Consider the following 19,790-nt stretch of genomic DNA (forward strand, 5'->3'; position numbering starts at 1 on the left):
CAAAATCCTGGATGGAAGCAAATATCACCTTCATACCAAAAGAAGATAAAGACCAGTAGTGGGATTCATTTTTTTTTTTTACTACCGGTTCTGTGGCCATCGCTTGGTGGGTGTGGCAGGGGAAAGATATTGTAAAACCAGTCAGAGGTAGTATCTGCCGATTTTCCGAACTACTCAAAATTTCCACTAACGGTTCTCCAGAACTGGTCTGAACCTGCTGAATACTACCTTTGACGCAGACTTATTGCAGATCAAAAACTACAGAAACATCTTACTTCTAAATGTGGACTATAAAATCTATACATCAATAATAGCTGAAAGATTGAAAAGATTCCTAAATGAATTAATGCACTCAGACTAGAATGGTTTCCTGCCGAATACACAAATTAAAAACAACATGAGAATCATTTTGAACACATTGGAATATTATGAAACACACCTGGAAAAACAAATGGCCTTGATGTTCCTAAAGCTCAGAAAGCATTTGATAATGTAAACTGGCAATTCATGTTATTGCAGCTATAATATATGGAATTTGGGGGGAAATTTATCACTATGATCAAGGCAATATACACCAAACAGACTGCAAAAGTGTTTGTGAATGGGGACATAACAGAGAATATCAATATTAAACAAGACAAGGATGTACATTGTCCCCCCCTACTATTTATTTTGACTCTGTTGTTAAAAAATAGAAACATTCGTCAAGATATAGAAATAAAAGGCATGGAATGAAAAAAGAAGATTACAAATTACAAACCTTTGCAGATGATTTGGTTTTCATCATGGAGGAACCACAAGAAATGGGATCCAAATTAATAAAGAAAATAGAAGACTACAGTGACGTTGCAGGATTGAAAATATACAAAGAGAAAACTAAAATTTATTTAAGAATCTTACAAAGGAACAGAAAAAAATTTAATAGAAAAGATAGACATTCAGATAGTAAAAAAAGTAAAATATTTGGGAATCCACCTATCAGCGAGATGCATAACCATAAAAGAAGACAATTATTTAAAATTAACACAGCAAATCAAAACGGATCTGGAAAAGTGGAAAAACATGCAATTATCACTATTAGAAAGAATAGCCACTATTAAAATGAATATCTTACTGAGACTGTTATACCTGTTCCAAACAATAACAATAAAGCTAGAAATGAAATATTCTGAGGAACTGTATAGAATGGTAACCAAATTTATATTGTAAATTTGATAAATTTGCAAGGTAAGGAAGGCAAGAATTAGGCTGAAATTAATGCAATAGAGGAGGTTTTGGGTTGCCAAATTGGGAACTATATGATCAAGCAGCTACCCTTATTTGGCTAAAGGAATGGATAACCCTGAGACATAGACAACTACTTGTACTGGAGGGACATGATTTATAACTGGGGTGGCATGCCTTTCTATGGTACAAGCAGCACAAAACACATAAATACTTTCAGGCACACTACGTTAGAAATGTTCTGCTCTTAATATGGGCAAAAATCAAGAAAAAACACTATCTGAAAATACCGGACTGGCTCTCTATGATGGAGGCACCCACATACCAAAATGTGATAGATATGGGAAAAATTGTAAGATACAAAGATATTTTAAATGAGAAGGGGGAATTGAAAAACGAACAGGAATTGAATAGCCAAGGGATAAATTTGAAGTATGACAACTTTTTATCTTTCCCCTAAATTTGACACTTGAAATAATACATACTTTCCATACTGATTCTGCTTAGCACAAAGTACTACATTTTGAAATAGTGAAACAACAATAAAAAAGGGATTGAATTTATAATATAATCAAAACAATATTCCATAGAGAAATAAACTCTTACTTTTAAACATTTTGTATATTCCCTTTAATACATTAACTCATAATATTTCAATTTTCTAACTCAATTTCAAGCACTAATATCTACAATACAATCTTATATACTTTTGCAGAATCATATATTAAATTATAATTTACCCTTTGTCTCTGAAAAAAATCTTTTTTTTTAATATCTTGTTTTAAACCTTTATGGCTTCTCTTCCCTTTTTCCCTTCCTTTCTTATCAATTCTAGTCTTTTTATACCCCCATCTCTCAAATTCCACTTTTTTGATTTTCCCTCTCTGTAGTGTTTCTCTTTTCTGTTGCTTTCTGGCATTGTATAGATTTTTCATCTTATTTTCCCCTTTCTTGGTTGCTTTTTTAGGTTCTGAATTCTGCATTTTCTTTCCCCCCTTATTCTTTTCAGCTATGATTTTTTGTCCATTAAATACTTTCTCTTGAATGTATTGTCCATTAAAGATGGCTTCTCCTTCTTCATCCCAATCCTCTTGTTCTTGTATTTCTTGGTAAGTAGAAATCGCCATTTCCAAAAAACGAAAGATAGATCCAAGAGAGTCCTTGCCTTCTTGTTAATCTTGTTGTAGCTTTTGAAATTCCATTTGTAATTCTTGCACAGATAATTCCATTTTTTTATTATTATTATTATTATTATTATTATTATTATTATTATTATTATTATTATTATTATTATTATTATTATTTTTAGGAGCAACCCAAATGTTTCTAGTCTTTCAAGAAATAGTTCCCCAAAAGTCACAAAGTCACAAAGCAATCCAAAACAAAGCAGACTGTTCCATTAACACTTTCTTCTTCTTCTTCTTCTTTTTTTTCCCCCTTCCTCCTGGGGTGAAATTCAATTAGACCCTTTCAAATATTTTTTTAGAAGCCTTATTGTCATTAATTTCTAATCTTATAAACTTCAAGCAGTCTTCTTCAATAAAGTCTTAGGATAATTTTTTTTACCTCTTCCTTCCCACTTATAGCAATAAACTTTTAATTTTTAATTCCAATGTTCCAAAATCTTTTATTCCCATAAATTTAGTATGGTGACATTGTACAGATACAATCTAGATATTATAAAGATGTTAAACATATGTTTTTTTATTAAAAAAACCAACAGAATTGGATCAAATTTTAATAGGACTGAAAAAGAAACTTATTTAAAAATTCTATAATTTTATTGACTGTTAGAATGGAAGAGGAGCAAGTAAAAGAACCCATGATAGCATGGGCTAAAAATGTTGGGTATTTGATAGAATTGGACAAATGCCAAAAGTTGTGGGACAAAAACTATAAATTGACAACGTCCACTGCATATAAAGAAAATTTATGCAAAATGTTTTATAAATAGCACTTTCCCCCAGAAAGACTAGCTAGAATGTTTAAGAATATGTCGGGCAAGTATTTGAAACCCCGGGCTTGTATTACTACATATGTCCAAAAGCAAAAAATATTGGACTAAAATACACACCTGACTGGAAAAAATGATAAAGGAACATATAGATTTAAAACCGGATTTTTTCTGTTGGGCATCATACCAAACAAATACACTAAAAAGAATGCATAATACATATATTAACAGCAGCCAGAATAGTGTTTGCACAACACTGGGAGGGCGAGGAGATCCCCACAGAAGAAAAGATAATAATAAAAATTTTAGAATGTGCAGAAATGAATAAACTAACATATGAAATTAAAGAAAAGAAAGACACTGAATATTTTGAGGTATGGGATCTGCTTTTTATCAATGGTTAAACAAGAGAAGCAGCAGTTAGAACTTCGAAAACTACAAGAGAAAAAGTAATTTTAATATTAGGTTTGACCACTTTAGCTTATTAATTTTAATTAATTTTGATTAGTACTAACAATATGTATTAATGAGGGAAAAGCACTGTTATTGTAAGATTACTATTAGAGAATTTCTGGATGAAGATGGTGCCCAACAAGGAGGGTGAGGTTCTAGCTCCCGGACAGCTTATCACCTTTTAGATCCTTTTGAAACTCCACCTTCACCAGAAGTCATCTGAAATCATGTGCTAAAGCTCCCGTCAATAACCAAGATCCCTTGACAAGCTCCCGCAGTCTTCTCCAGCAACCATAGCCTTTCATCCCCGAGCCCCTGTGAAGCGCAATTCCCCAGTGGCAAGGCAGGGCAATTTCCTGGAGGTAGGGCCATTGGACAATCTCCCGCAGCCTCCCCAGCAGCCATAACGCCTGAGCCCCAGTGAAGCACAAATACCAGGAGGCAATTAAAGAGCCAGGAGGCAATTAGAGAGCCAAGCTAGAGCACAGCCCTCCCCACTCCGCCTTCCAAGCCCCGGACAAATACAATTCACCGGAGGCAGCCAGAAAGCCAAGCCAGAATGGACTTAGTCAGCCAATCTAAATCCCAGCAAGAAAAACTTCTTATTTTTTTGTTATTACTAGGAAACAATCTTGCTAGAAAAATAATCCTACTATCATCTACCTTACCAAACAGTCTCTTACCATCCTCTGCCTCATCAGGAAACAATTACTTAGCAGCCATTAAAAAAAAGAAACCACGTGGCTTCAAGGAGACTTCCTACGTGACAATCAAGCCCACCTTGACTGCTTAAACTTAAACAAAAGCCTAGCTGATCTCCTAAAAAAATCAGATACATTCCCTTGTCTATTCCCTTGTCCGTCATGTTTTCCTAAGCTAAACAAATTGAGTACCCTGCCTGACAGAGTTGATAGCATAGAATCACTCATTCACTCAATAGAAGAATGCTTAGCAACACGTTTTGATACAACTATACAAGCCTAATCTCTCTTGAAAAAAAAATACAGCACAGATAAGTAAATACCTATCAGCTCAAAATCAAATCCCAACTCAACAACCACTACCACAACTACTACCTCAACTACAACAAAAAATAACCACCAAATCACAGCCACAAACAATTACTATCCGATCAAAAAATTCCACAAATGATATCCCCTTACTCATCAGAGATATCATGGAATGTGATCAGAAATGTCCAAATGCCATCTTATTTGGTCTTGAAGACACCAACGAATCAGACGACATCACCAAAGTTCGCAATATCATAAGCAACTCAAATACAACAAACATCTCTCCTGAAAATATCATTGAAATAATCAGAGATGGCCCTGAGTTCAAATACAATGACAGCTCTGTGGCCCCAAGATTTTGTAGAGATGTTTGCAAAAATGAGTCCAGCAAACATATTCATTCATACAATAAACGCCATTGCAAAAACCAATCCCAACCACAAAAAACTTCACTCAAGATCAGACTTATCCATACTGCAAAGAATCCGCTCCCATGAACTCTGCAATGAACTCAAAAGACGTCTAGATAATGGAGAGAAGGATCTCTACATTGACTACTGCGCTGATTGTATCAAAATAAGCCACAAACCCACAACTCCACATCCAACCCTACCTCATCCAACCCACCATCACTCAAAACTAGGCACGCACGCCCCTAACTACCTCAATTCCAACTACAACTGGCCCTAAATGCAAGCTACTCAATGCAAGAAGCCTTGTGAATAAAATACCTGAATTTCTCCTCTTACTAAATATGGCTAAATTCGACATATTTGTCTGTGAAACATGGCTCAATGCATCCCTCCCTGACTCCATTACCACAATAAGAGACTATCATGTTTACTGATCGGTTCGTGAAATCCGTAGAGGAGGTGGTGTTGCTATCTTCTGTAGAAAGTCCCTACATCTAAAAAACATCCAAGTTACCCAGGAGCTTGCTCTTCCTGAGACCATAGTCTGTGAACTGTCCTTAAATATCACATTTTGATTTTTACTATGTTACAGAGCCCCTGAATATGACATCGAACATGTAAATAAGTTAAATTCACTACTAACATGGGCAACATCCTGCCCACATGCTTTTATCTTTCTTAGTGGCCTCAATTTATCTCATATTAACTGGACCCTAAACAATTGTAAAACTGAACCCATATATGCAACCTTCTATAATGCTGTAAAAAATCTGGGACTGGAACAACTAGTAACCAACAATACTAGACTTAACAACTGCATCGATCTCATCTCTGCAATAGTTTGAATTCAATTTACGGAATACAAATTAAAGAACCCTTTTCCAACAGTGACCACAAAACAGGGCAAAGCAATAGACACATAGACTTCTGTAAAGCCTTTGATTCAGTGGTACATGACAAACTACTACTAAAACTAAAATCTTATGGTATCTCTGGACAACTGCGTAACTGGGTAGAAGCATTCCTGTCAGACAACAAATGGGTCAAAATTGGGAGTGTCCTATCAAATTCTGTACCTGTCAATAGTGGTGTCCCCCAAGGCAGTGTTCTAGAACCAACTCTCTTCATACTCCACATAAATGACCTCTTAAGAGCAACTGCGTTCTTTTCGCTGATGATGTAAAGCTATTCAACACCACAGACAATACTGCTACCCTTCAAAAAGACCTTGACTATGTATCAGAATGGCCAAACAATGGCAACATCAAATCTCAACAAATAAATGCTCTGTCTTACATATTGGCAAAAAAAAAAAAATCAGAAAATAAAATACAAGCTGAATAGTCAAGACCTTGTTGATGATCCAAGATCTGTAAAGGACCTTGGAATACTCATCTCTAATGATCTAAGTGCTAGAGCCACTGTAACTACATAGCAAAAAAGCCATTAAGAGTTGTTAACCTAACCCTATGTAGCTTTTTCTCTGGTAATATCACACTACTAACTAGAGCATACAAAACATTTGCTAGACAATACTTGAATACAGCTCATCAATCTGGAACCCGCATTACATATCTGATATTAACACAGTTGAGAAAGTCCAGAAATATTTCACAAGAAGAGTTCTCCACTCCTCTACTCGTTGCAGAATACCTTATGCTACCAGACTTGAAATTCTAGACCTAGAAAACCTAGAACTATGCCGCCTTTGGTCCAATCCAAGTATAGTATATAAAATTATATATTGCAATGTCCTACCTGTCAATGAATACTTCAGCTTCAACCATAACAATACAAGAGCACACAATAGATACAAACTCAAGGTTAACTGCACCAAACTTGATTGCAGGAAATACGATTTCAGCAACAGAGTGGTCAATGTCTGGAATAACTCTACCTGACTCTGGTTTCTTCCCCAAACCCCAAAAACCTTAGACTGTCTACTATTGACCTCACCCCTTTCCTAAGAGATCTGTAGGGGTCGTGCCTACCATCCATCCTATTGTTTTTTTTTATTTTTCTTATATGTATTCATTTCATGTATTCATAACTATGTTTATTCTTATACCTGTTATCTTATAATCGCTTGACAAATAAATAAATATTACCAAGATGAATATTACTCAAAAGAATTGTAACCAGACAACACACTGTCTATATGGATTTTGAACATGTTGCTCTATTTATATTAATAAAAAAGTGAATTCAAAGACATAATTTCAAAGCATTTCTTTCAAAACCCTTATAGAAAATATTTTCTCTTAACTCAGGACAACGCAGGTACCAGTGTCAACACAATGATTGTAGCTATTCTCTTCTATCGATGCTTCGTTTCTTAGCCGAGGGAGCCAGTGTTAATTTTGAAACAAACTGCACATTTTTGCTGTCATTACAGTGCCCGTACATTCTGTTTTTGAAATCTTCGCAAATCCGTCGCTTTCGAAGAAAGGGAAAATCAAACCATCAAACACTTAAAAAATAAACAGCACAAGGAAGTAGTTGGATGTGCACGCCTTCTCACGTCTCCTGCGTGTCCCATCCCACCTCCCCGTCCGGGCGTGGTTTCTTTCTGGTGCACAAGTGGAAAAAGAGGGCGAGCGCGCTGAGTGAAAGGCCGCACGGTAATGTGGGCCAAAAATGGGTGGAGGGGGCTGATAATGGGCTGTAGTGGCGGCGGCGCTTTGCCGGGAGGTGGGGTCGGAAGTTATAACCGTGGCAAGTTACTACAGGGCGGCCGCTGAGAGACGAGAGAAGTTCGGGCCCTGAAGTCCTTGATCGGGCGAGGAAAGGAGCCCCCGGGTAATACGATCCGATGGTTTCTTCCCCCTTGTTACCCTGGGATGAGCGTGGTGGTAAACTCTAAATCGATCCTACTCGAAGACTCCCTGTTTCCTAGAGGCCGAACTGTTTTCTATAATGTGCATTAATCGTAGTTATTAAGTTGTTAAATATCTTTACATTAGTAATTGGCATTTAACATTGCTGAAATTAATTAGCAAAAATATTTTCATAGCATTAAGTAATGAATTTAGGGATCAATTCAGGCAAAAACGGATGTAGGTGTGATTGTATAGTAATGCATATTTATTACCAATAAAAACTAATCCGAACCCATGAGGTAATTTAAATACACACAGTCAGTGAGAGAGAGAGAGATTCATCCCCAAAAATATAAATCTGCGTCTTCCCCCATTCCCTTCTCTGTCATCTTTTTGAGATTTCATCAAGCACTACACAGAGTTTGAAATTATATGCTGCTTTAGGGTTGTGAAGTAGGTTGGGCTGAGACAGAATGAATGACTGGCCCAAAGTCACCCAGCTGGCTTTCATGCAATCTTACTATACCAATTACCCCAACTTCTGTTGGATGACAAATTCTGTCAAGCAAGATGTTAAAAAAAAAATCTTAATTGGTCTTGCTGATAACTTTCTTTCAAATGTGAAGGAAGGAAGAAGAGGATCAGTTATCTTTGAATCAATAGTAATCTAGGAACAACTTTGCTGAGCAAGTGGAAATAGCAGAAACATTGGGCCAATATAATGTTACCATTTTTTAATTTTAAGGGAAAACAAAAATGTATAATTATCAAACACATTTTGGGAACTTTTTGTTAAAATAGCAGATTTTAATATATTTAGAGCAATGACAAGTAGGATTCTATGGCACAAAAAACAAATGGTTTAAACAAGTTCAAATTTTCTGAGAATTTTGAATATTGAAGCATAATTGTGAACTAATTCATTAGGGAAAAAATAATGAAGGACAGCAGAAATATACCATGTAAAAAGCTTAGTAAACATCCAAAAACAAAAAAGGACAAACAAAGAAAACAGTCACAAATAGGCAACCTGTAACTATTGGACTGATGTCAAGAAGGTAATACCAGAATCATATGATGTTAGCAAAGAATGCATGCAATGACAAAATAGCATATTTAGATGAATTCAGAATAAAACGGGTGTGTGTGTCAATATGCTCTTCAGGTTTCTTTTTACAATGGCTTGTATAAATAGATGCTGTAAATGTTTATCAAATGTATGATTGACATACATTTGGGTGAAATAAGTAGAGTAGTACTGAAGAAGACAGAAATAAAACAGTAATGAAATGAATATAAGACAGCAGTGTAATGTGGCTTCAGAACAGTCAAATACAATTTAAAGCTGCATCAACTGAAATATAATTATCAAAACAGGAAGCAGTTCTTTTGCCTTTGTTAGATTTAATCTCAAGTGTTGTGGCCAGTTTTGGGCAACATACTTTAAGAAAGATACAAAGGCAGATTCAGAAAAAGGCAATGAGAATGATCTAGGGCCGTGATGGCAAACCTATGGCACTCATGCCGGCATACGAGAGGTTGCATGGAAGAACCTTACTGCGTGTGCACGCATGCACCACCTGCCTGAAAGCTGATTGTCTTGTATCTGGCACACATGTGCAGGGGCAGGGGGTGCATGGGAGACGCATGTATAGAGATGTGTGGGGCACACGCAGGGTTGTATGTGCAGGCACACAATGCATGGGGTGGGGGGATTGCACATGCATGCACAGAGACTCATGGCGTGCATGGGGGATCATACGCGCATGCGCAGGGGTGTGGGGGGCACATGCATTGCTTTCTGGGTGCTGGCACACAAGTGCACATGCATGAGTGCATGTGCAATTTTCAGCACAGGAGACAAAAAAGGTTAGCCACCACTGATCTAGGGACTGGAAACTATATCCTATGTAGAAAAATTAAAGGAGCATGGTATTTAATCCTGAGAAAAAGTGACAAAAGTATATGTACAGATCATCCTTGCTAAATAATTGTAATTCGGACTGGAATTCCATCACTAAATGAGGTAATCATAAAGTATGAAATCATTTGAACATGCTGCTTAGCAATGACTTTTCTAGCAGTCCCCAGTTGCAAGGACTATGAAAGTCATCAAACAACGACTTCCTAAGACTGCAGCTTCTGACTTCCTGCTGGTTTCCTCATTGACTTTGCTTGTCAGAAGCTGAAAGGGAAGGTTGCAAATTGTGAGCATCCTATATCATGATCACATGATTGAAGAGGTGCTGAAATGGCCAGAACATTGAAGACCATCCATAGATATTATTTGTTCAGCTCCTTTGCAAATTTGAATGTTTGCTGAATGAGTGATCATAAATTGAAGACCACCTGTAATGGAGCTGTCCATATACTTGAAAGGATGTCATTTTCATTTCTATGGGTCATAGAATAATGAAATTAAGTTATAAGAAGGCAGATAGCAATTGCACTGAATGTTAGGGAAAAAACCTTTACTAATAGTAAGAGTTCAACAATTGCTTAGTGTGTGGGCTTCCCTTTGGATGAATTCAAGAGGAAGCATAATTTGGATTCCTACAGTATATAGAGCACATGGCTGGATGTGTTGGCCTACAAAGTCTCTTCCACCTGTGTGAGTCTAGGTATAGAAACATTTAGATTGATGCAACAAACTTTTTCTCCTTCTTCCAACAGATAACTATCATGCCAAGTCCTAGGAACAGTCCAAAGAGCATTCATGAGAGACGGGCTTATGGAAGTGGGCTAGAGTTCTTGTCATTGACAAATCAGAGAGGCCCAATATCCCCAGAAAATATGTCTCACCATAAAGACTCTCCTACTAGTACTGGCCCTCAACAGGCTTTACCTGAAGAGGACTGTATGAAGCTCAATCCTTCTTTCTGGAATATTGCCCTGCATTCTCTTATGGATGTTGATTTGTGGGCCTCTAAACTACTGGGTGTATGTGCTGGAGAGAATTCCCCATGGGGCAGTGTCCGTCCTCTCATGATGGTCATAGAGGTGTCAGGACATGGAATTCCTTGGCTAACTGGTACATTGTACGGGCTTTACAGAAGTGGCAACTCAGCAGGTCGTGAAGTGTTGCTCAATCTACTTTTTGGTAAGAGCCGCCTTTACCTTACCCAGGAGGTTTTGTTCTTTATATTTGTTATATTTCTCTTGTGATGATTGGCCCAAGATGTGAATAATATCACAAAGAATGATAGACATAATATTTTCACCTTTCTATCCTTTGATTTTCTTTGTAGATAGTTTCCATAATAGTGAAAATTCTTTTATATGGACATGATGCAGTACTGTTCTCCCAGATTCAGATTGTTTACAAACAGCATTGTGAACTTTGGTTGAACATTGTAATGTAGAAACCCTAGGAATTAATTAAAACAAAACTAAAGTACTAGTGTTAGAAAATGTCCTAAAATGCATATCTGTAAATGAAATAATCATCCAATGCAGGTCAAGTAATTTAAGTATCTTAAAATCATATTTTGTGCCGTAATAGGCAAACTATGCATGGAATACATAATAAAAACAGCTCAGCCACAGCCCTCCAAATATTCTTCTTTGCCAAAGGGCCATTGTATACTCCTGCTACACTGTGAGTACATTCAGACCATGTTTGGACACAATTATTATTTGGTGCATATGTAGGCCCTAACAAGTACTTTACAAGGGTACATATTAAGTATCTCAGATCCTATTTAAAATCCTGTGTTGTGTTTCAGTTGTGATATTCCATCATGGTACCAACAGTAAAGTTGAATATATATTTTCAGATACTGAACTAAACTGCTTTTCCTTCTCTAAATCCTCAGGTCCTTAATGACAAGTTTGTTTACTTCTGGTCCATGTATAAAAACTCTGAAACGTTGGGGGTTTTCCTTAACCCATGTGCACATGCTAGAGCAAGAATTTACTGTAAAGATAGTAATAGCGCCTCTTCACACTGGAAGACATCCTTAACTGCTGTGGAAACGTATGCTATTAATAAATCTTTGACATTTAATACTGACCTTTTTAATGCTTGAAAGGCCATTAAAATATTGGAATGTGTTTCAAGTGTACATTCATTTACATTCATTACAAAAAGATTGAAAAACCGTCTCTATTATGCCAAAGAACTTCAGGTTTTTTGCTGCAGGATAGTAGAAAAAGGTTCTTGAATCTGCTATTTTTCTCAAGATTTGTTTGCTTATTTCAATTTCTCCAAAAGATGCTATAGCGTTTGACTTGATTGATAGTTTTAATGTTCTTGGCTAATTCTTTGGTAGATATATACTTCATTAACTTTGTTTTGTTTTTCCTCAGAATAGTGCAATTACCTACACTGTTGAAAGAGTGCTGTGTATTGTCAATCACTTATTGGCTTTGGAAAGCACAACAGGACAATGACAAGACACTAAGGATAATTACAGATTTAGAAAGCATTGGAGCTGAGTCTCCCTAAACTATGAATTGTAGAACATTTTTTACTCCAAATTCAACAGGCACCAAAATTATGGCAGTATTGGTATTTTGTAGGACATTCAGAATCTTTTTGCACATTTTCCAGAAATGGGCTGCATCAAGCTTTTGAATTGTGTAATGTACAGTTTTGAACCTAAAAAATCCTCTAAAACTAAGTAGAAGGCAGGGTGATTACCTAAATTAGGTAACAGTCTGTTTTGCCTCCTGGCCTGCTGCCCTCAAAATGGTTGAGCTGAATGAGAAGAAGCATGATGTCCCAAGATACTTCCTAGAGTTTAGCGGCAACAGCAATAGACTGTGCCAAGACTGCCATGACATGAGGAGCTGGTGGTGGTAGCAGTTGGTTCCAACATTAGAAAAAGCCTATGGGAGATAGATGGGAAGAAGCAGCCTATTAATATAGGCAGTCCTCACTTACAACAGTTCATTTAGTGACTGATTAAAGTTATAACGGCACTGAAAATGACTTCTGACAGTTTTTCACACGACTGTTGCAGCATCCTCATGTCACCTGATCAGAATTCTGATGCTTGGCAACTGATTCATATTTATGACGATAGCAGTGTCCTGGGATCATGTGATCACCTTTTGTAGTCCTCTGACAAGTAAAGTCAATGAGAAAGTCAGATTCACTTAACTGTGTTATTAAATAACTGTAGTGATTCACTTAACAATTATGGCAAGAAAAGTTGCAAAATGGGACAAAATTCACTTAGCAAATGTCTCACTTAGAAGCAGAAATTATGTGGTCAATTGTGGTTGTAAGTTGAGAATTACCTATAATGCTGCCTATTAAAAAAATCCTATATTGTATTTCAATTATAGCTAAAGTGGGAAATGGTGGCTGACTGGCCAGATCACAAAGTCAGCAGGCATCTGGGTTTTGATAAGACCCAGCACATTTTCTCTGTAGACGTAATGACAGTTCAGAAGTACCTGGACAAATGAGCATTGTGGTGAAGTGGACCTAGATGTGGAAATATGCATTAGTTCCTGGGTCAGAATATTAAGAGGTATAATTTCTTAGCTATGGAAAGCCATAGTTATAATATGATTGTAAGCCTACAATTCTGCTGCAAAAGCCAAAATAATCCTACATTTGAACAGACTTCACTAAAACCTACAATAATGTAATTATTTTGTAATTTGGTGTGTAGTGCTATAGAGCACTGCACACCAGAGCAACTAGACACAAGAACAGTTTTTTCCCGAACCCCATCACACTGCTAAACAAATAATTCCCTGCTTGTATCCTTATTATTTATATTGACTGTTTCCTAGTATGATTTGATTGCCTATTTGTACCCTATGACTATATTAAGTATTGTACATTATGATTCTTGACAAATGTATCTTTTCCTTTTATGTACACTGAGAGCATATGCACCAAGACAAATTCCTTGTATGTCTACTCACACTTGACCAATAAATTCATTCATTCATTCATTCTACATCTGAAAAGTGAATTCACAGGCAATATTGTTATTTGCCGGGTTTGAAGCTTTGTAATTCATAGTGTTTTCCTTTATATGAAAGTTGTTTCTTTGTCTTATCTCACAGCTCTGACTCTTGATCTAGTTTTGGTGGCAGCAGTAAAAGGACTGGTGAAACGAAGACGCCCAGTCCACAACAAGATGGATATGTTTGCCACTGTCTCTGTGGACAAATATTCCTTTCCTTCAGGCCATGCTACCAGAGCCGCCATGGTGTGCAGATTTATATTACATCATCTTGTACTTGCAATCCCTCTGAGAGTGCTGGCTGTACTTTGGACCTTCATAGTGGGAATCTCTAGGATCATGCTTGGCAGACATAATGTAACAGATGTGGTCTTTGGGCTAATCATGGGCTACATGCAATATAATTTGGTGGAATATTTCTGGTTGTCACCTGTAAATGCTCCTGTCCTCTTTGCCTTGTGGAACTGATAGTTCTTAAGGGAAGAGGGATATTTGCCTTAGTGTAAACATGTCATACTTCATCTGATCATCAAATTAAATGAGTAGAGCCAAGATTTTCATAATATGTCTGATTTAACATAAGTTTACTCTGGAAGTCTTATTCACAAAAATAAGGCTTACCAGGCAGCAGACACTCTCGCGTGATTTTATGCAGTATTGAGGACATTGATACATAAATCGTATTAAAAATTGGATCTATAAATGTAGGTTGGAGCATGCCATTTATATTGTCGAATCTTCTCACCTATGCTACACCTTGTTTAATCATGATTTGTGAGTTTATCAACACATAAAACAACACAAACCGATACTTTGGGATGACAGAACACTGGAACTGCTTTTGATCAGATTATCCACTTGTGCTGTCCTCTTATTTTTATGGGATTTGTGATTAGACTAGAAATAATTGTGTGAATTAGTAAAATGAGTCTGCTTTTAGTACAATAAGACACAAAAATAATGATAGAAAATTATAAAACACTATTGTCAAACTGATTCCATAAATGGTATGTATTCCAATTAGTGCTAATAGCTTTTGATATTCAAATAATAGCATTTATTGTAGTTTTAGCTATTCTGACATATAAGTTGATCAGATTTTTGCAGAGTTTAAAATTTTGCTTTATAAATCGTATCCATTTCTTAATATATAATGTGAAAAAAAAGCACCCTCTTTGAGATCTGTAGTTTGGCCTATCAGGACATAGTAAAAATAACGTAAAACACAGTAGACATCACAGTAAAACACCATGTCATCATTTTTTACAAAGAAAGCCAACATGGAGAAGCCATGTGTGCAAAACGAAATAACATGTTTCCCCGAAAATAAGACCATCTTATTTATTTTTTTTGCCACTAAAAAAGGCACCAGGTCTTACTTTTGGGGGGGGGGAATGTCGTCCATTGACTCACCTCACTTGTTGCCCTCACCCTTTTCGCTGTTAGAGGCTTTCAGGAACTTCTGCGGCCAGCAAGGCCTGCAAGGCTTTCCTGAAAGCCTCTAGCCGATAATGGAGCTCTGGATTGATCTGGAGCTCTGTTATCGGCTGCAGAGGCCTTTAGGAAAGCCTTGCCGGCTGCAGAAGAAATGGGCCAGCAATTTTTATCCATGCACCCTGGAGTGGGCGGGGTCTTAATTAGGACTTATTTTGGGGGTAGGGCTTTATTGGGCGCATGTGTAAAAATCAAGCTGGGTCATATTTTCGGGGGAAACGGTATACCTTATGATTCAATATCATGTAGAACCACCTTAGTATCAATAACTTGAAGTAATTCTTTTCTGCATGACTCACATTATTGTGGAGGAATTTTGGCCCACTCTTTTTTACAACATTGCTTCAGTTCATTGAGGTTTGTGGGCATTTGTTTATGCACAGATCTTTTGAGGTCCTGCCACAGCATTTCACGTCAGTGTTCCAACTAACCAACTCCAAACCAATAAACTCAGAGACAAGCAGTTCCTCAAAGTTCCATTTTATTAGAGTTGTTGTATTGGCACATCTGGGAGAACTTGAATCTGAGAGCTCCAGGTTTTCCCTTCCCAAAAGAAAATCAAAAAATCCATCCCCCTGCACCCATCAGTCCATCACATGGCCCAATCAAATCTTCGTTCCTACTGAAGACATTCCTTCAGTCACTCCCAGGTGCAGAGCAACATGCCCTTGACCAGGGGTCTTCAAACTTGACAGCTTTTAGACTTGTGGACTTCAACTCCCAGAATTCGTGCTCCAGTCATGTTAGCTCAGGAATTTTGGGAGTTGAAATCCACAAGTCTTAAACTTGCCAAGTTTGAAGATCCTTGCCCTTGACACTCTGGGAAAGAGTGTCTAATCGTCTACCTTACTATGAAATCCCCCCTCCCAAATTCCCAGGCACCGAATATGGCAGCCTCAAAGTTCCGAAGAGAAAAATGGCTTCCAAGGCTGACATTTCAATTGGGTTGAGGTGTGGACTTGTGGCTGGGTCATTGCTACAGCTCGATTCTTTTTCAGCCATTCTGTTGTAGATTTGCTCATGTATTTGGGGTCATTGTCCTGTTCCATGACCCAATATTGGCCAAGCTTTAGCTGTTGGAAAGTTGACATTTGGTCTCACATTTGACTCTAGAACAGTCCCAACCTTTGTGGCTTGGCAGCGGGCTGGGGTCGGGGGGATGGGGCTGTGCAAATGGTGAGCTGGCACGTGTGCTTGCAGTTCCACTCACTTGAGAGAGAAGCCTTTGGGGTACGGTTTCACACTCCTTTAAGCTTCTCCATGCCAAAAGCTTTTGCAAAGGGATGGAAGGCCTGAAGCAGCATGAGATTGCTCCCCCAAAGCCTTTCTCTGTAAAAGTTTTTGGTGCAAAGATAAACCTTTGGGGCCATGGTCTCATGCTCTTTCAGGCTCACAAAGGCTGTTAGATGCCCCCAAAATGGATCAGGTGTCCTGCACAGGCAGCCTCAGTAAGTCACACTCAGTCTCTGCTCTTGGAGCATCAGGAGTAGGTAGTTTAGCAGCCTGGCTGGGGGGGTGGGGGAAATCGGGCTATGTGAATAGCAGGCCAGTGCTCACACACATGCATGCAGCTCCACTCATGCATCCTTTGGGGCACCACATGAAAAGTGGAGCTGAGTGCATACATCAGCCTGCCTCTCACGTGGCCCAGTTCTGAATAGGCCAGGGCCCGGTAATATGCTGCAGCCTGGGGGTTGGGCACCTGCTCTGGAATACTTTGGTATACAGAGTTCAGGGTTGACTCAATGATTGCAAGGTGGGTGGATCTTGTGGTTGCAAAACAAACCCAATAATCACACACTCACACACACACACACACACACACACACAACCATGCTTTACAGTTGATGAGATATTTATGCTGATTTGCTGTGTTTGGTTTTCACCAAATGTAGTATGTGCATTATGGCTAATTTTCTTCACTTAGGTCTCATCTGTCCAGGCAATGTTCCAGAAGTCTTGTGATTTGTTCACATGCAACTTTGCAAACCTAAGCTTGCCATGTTCTTTTTAGAGAGTAGGCTTTCTCCTGGCAATCCTTCCAAAGAACACTGTATTGGTGTTTTTCTAATTGTATTGTATTGTTAATGAACTTGTAAGATTTAACACACTAACTGAAGCCTATAGAGTCTGAGATGTAACTCTTGGATTTTTTTACAATATCCTGAGTGTTGCATGATCTGAAGTGAATTTGCTGAGACGTCTATTCCTGGGAAGATTGACAATTGTCTTGAATATTTTCCACTTGTGAATAATATTTCACTTTAGAATGATAGACTTTTAAGTAATTTAGAAATGGCCTTATACTCTTTCCCAGATTAATGGGCAGCAACAAATGCTTTTCTAAAATAATTGATGTCTTTCCTCTTTGGCATTATGTTAACACACACCTCAACACTGGAGATCAGCAAACACCTAAAACTTGGGCTTTTATAGAGGGTAGTGACACTTGCTGATGATCAATTGATTAAGAGCACCCAATTAGCATCTGGATGCTACTTAGCCATACCTATGGAAGCAGTAAGGGTGTACTTAGTTTTTCACACGTGGCTTTTCCATTTTGCCTTTCTTTTTGTAAAATAGATGATGATATGATGTAATATGTGTACATCTGAGATTGTATTTTCCTATTTTTAAGAACTAAAGCTCAGATAATTTTTACTTTGTCCTAATACGTAAAACCATAGAACTGAAATATGAACTTTCTTTTTCATATAACTGTAGCTTTTGTTGCAGCCGCTTTCCTATCAGAAATATAAATGGTGAAAAAATAAGATTTCATTTTCCAGACATATTTTAGTTGCATTAGGAAAAGGAAGTGAGCTATTTAATCAGTCCATCAAAGATTAGAAGGAGGACAAATCTAGAATACCTCTGAAAGCATTCTATATGACAGAAAAATTTATACTTCAGTGATGCTAGAATATATATACATTAAAAACCAGTTAAAATATTCTCAGTTGTAGACCTTTAATGTGTTTTATTAGGTATTTTTAAAACAATTTCATGTGACCAACCTGATTTTTCAATCATTTTTGCAGTAATCATTAAGTGAATCACTATGGTTGTTAAACAACCCATGATTGTTAAGCAAATGCCAGACATTAAGTAAACCACTTTTCAGCAAAACCATCATAAAATGCAACTATATGACTCTGGGTTCCTGCAAGTAGCTATAGAGGCAGCTGGTTCAATCAAAAGGTCAAAATTCAATCCAGAATTCAAACAGCCAAGACAAGTTTGTCATCCAATCCAAAGACTAAGATTTCTTGTTTAAACAAAATATATTGGAACAGTTTATATTTTCCTTGCATCGTAATAAATTGTATACATGGGAATCATTCTTGCTTGAATTTGATTAAATTTTCTTTTTTATTTAAACAAATTTTATTAATTTTTAAAAACAATACACAAACAAACAAAATGTAGAATATAATAACGTAAGACATCTTTTCTAAAAAAACAAATAAAACATCTTATTTAAAGACAGGACAATTCTAAATTATCACATTTCCATACAAGCACAATTTAATATGTATATTTATCTTATCTGTTCAAGTTCATATCTTTTCCCAACTTCTCTTTATTTCTCCCTTTCCTTCTATTCAATTGTATTTCTTTTGCCTTGGATTATATATATTCATTGTATCCATCTGTCTTATTTACAATTTCGTTATTCTCTTCCAACATTCTTCTAGTATTTTATTAATTCAAACATAGACAAACAAGACACAAAACATAAATACATAAAACTTCTTTTTGGAAAGCGGCTTACCCCGGATTACATCTTTTTGTACAGACATAAATCAAATTCTTGCTCACTTAATATACTATTTCATATCTTATTTAACATTCTATATTTTTAATATATTTTCTCTCTTCTATTCACTCTTCTATTGATTTTTTTTCCAGATTTAAGCTTCCTGTCAGATATTGTCAGAATTGTGTCTTTTATCCAATATTGGGCTAAATGTATTCTCAATACAGCAAGCATGTATGAATAAATGATGCTTTTTGTTAATATACACTGGAATTATAGTAAAAAATAATCTCCACACTTTCTTAATAATATGTATATCTTTTCAAGTACTATGGAGCTTTAAACCCTGTTGTGTTAAATATTTCCCTTTTTGTCATGGCATTTCCAATGTTTATTACTATATGATTTATCTATCTTGGAAATTATAGATGTTGTGTATCAGCTATTAAAATATTTTATACCAATTTTCTCTTTATTATGTAGATTTTATATTTGTTTTGTCTCTGTCTCTGTCCTATCTACATAGGATTTCTATATCCACTCTATCTGGTGGTATTGGTTTTGTATGAGCATTGCAAATGCTGTCATTCTTGTCCCTCCTTAATATGAAAATTTTATCCTTCCAACAACTTGTAAAGCATCACCTGTGGTGTATTGTGGCCTTCACTGAATATATTTCTTTCTGTGTCTTTAATCTATTCAATGAATCTGCATGGACCATGTGATTATAACC

General features: G+C 36.9%; 1 protein-coding gene across 2 annotated transcripts; it reads left to right on the forward strand.

The window, feature by feature from the left end:
* The first annotated feature begins 7,580 nt into the window (after window positions 1-7,580).
* PLPP6 (phospholipid phosphatase 6) lies at window positions 7,581-19,521 on the forward strand. Of its 2 annotated transcripts, none has more exons than XM_026703456.2 (3): window positions 7,581-7,678; window positions 10,550-10,976; window positions 13,904-19,521. In XM_026703456.2, exons 2-3 carry the CDS (start codon window positions 10,559-10,561, stop codon window positions 14,269-14,271), a joined length of 786 nt encoding a protein of 261 aa, XP_026559241.1. In that variant the 5' UTR covers window positions 7,581-7,678; window positions 10,550-10,558; the 3' UTR covers window positions 14,272-19,521. The 2 variants fall into 2 exon arrangements, with proteins under 2 accessions (XP_026559241.1, XP_026559242.1); XM_026703457.2 differs by having other exon boundaries at window positions 7,610-7,856.
* Window positions 19,522-19,790: the final 269 nt, after the last annotated feature.

The sequence above is a fragment of the Pseudonaja textilis genome, chromosome 3 (assembly GCF_049901715.1).
Source record: "Pseudonaja textilis isolate UNSWEBS1 chromosome 3, rPseTex1.2, whole genome shotgun sequence".
Classification (NCBI taxonomy): domain Eukaryota; kingdom Metazoa; phylum Chordata; class Lepidosauria; order Squamata; family Elapidae; genus Pseudonaja; species Pseudonaja textilis.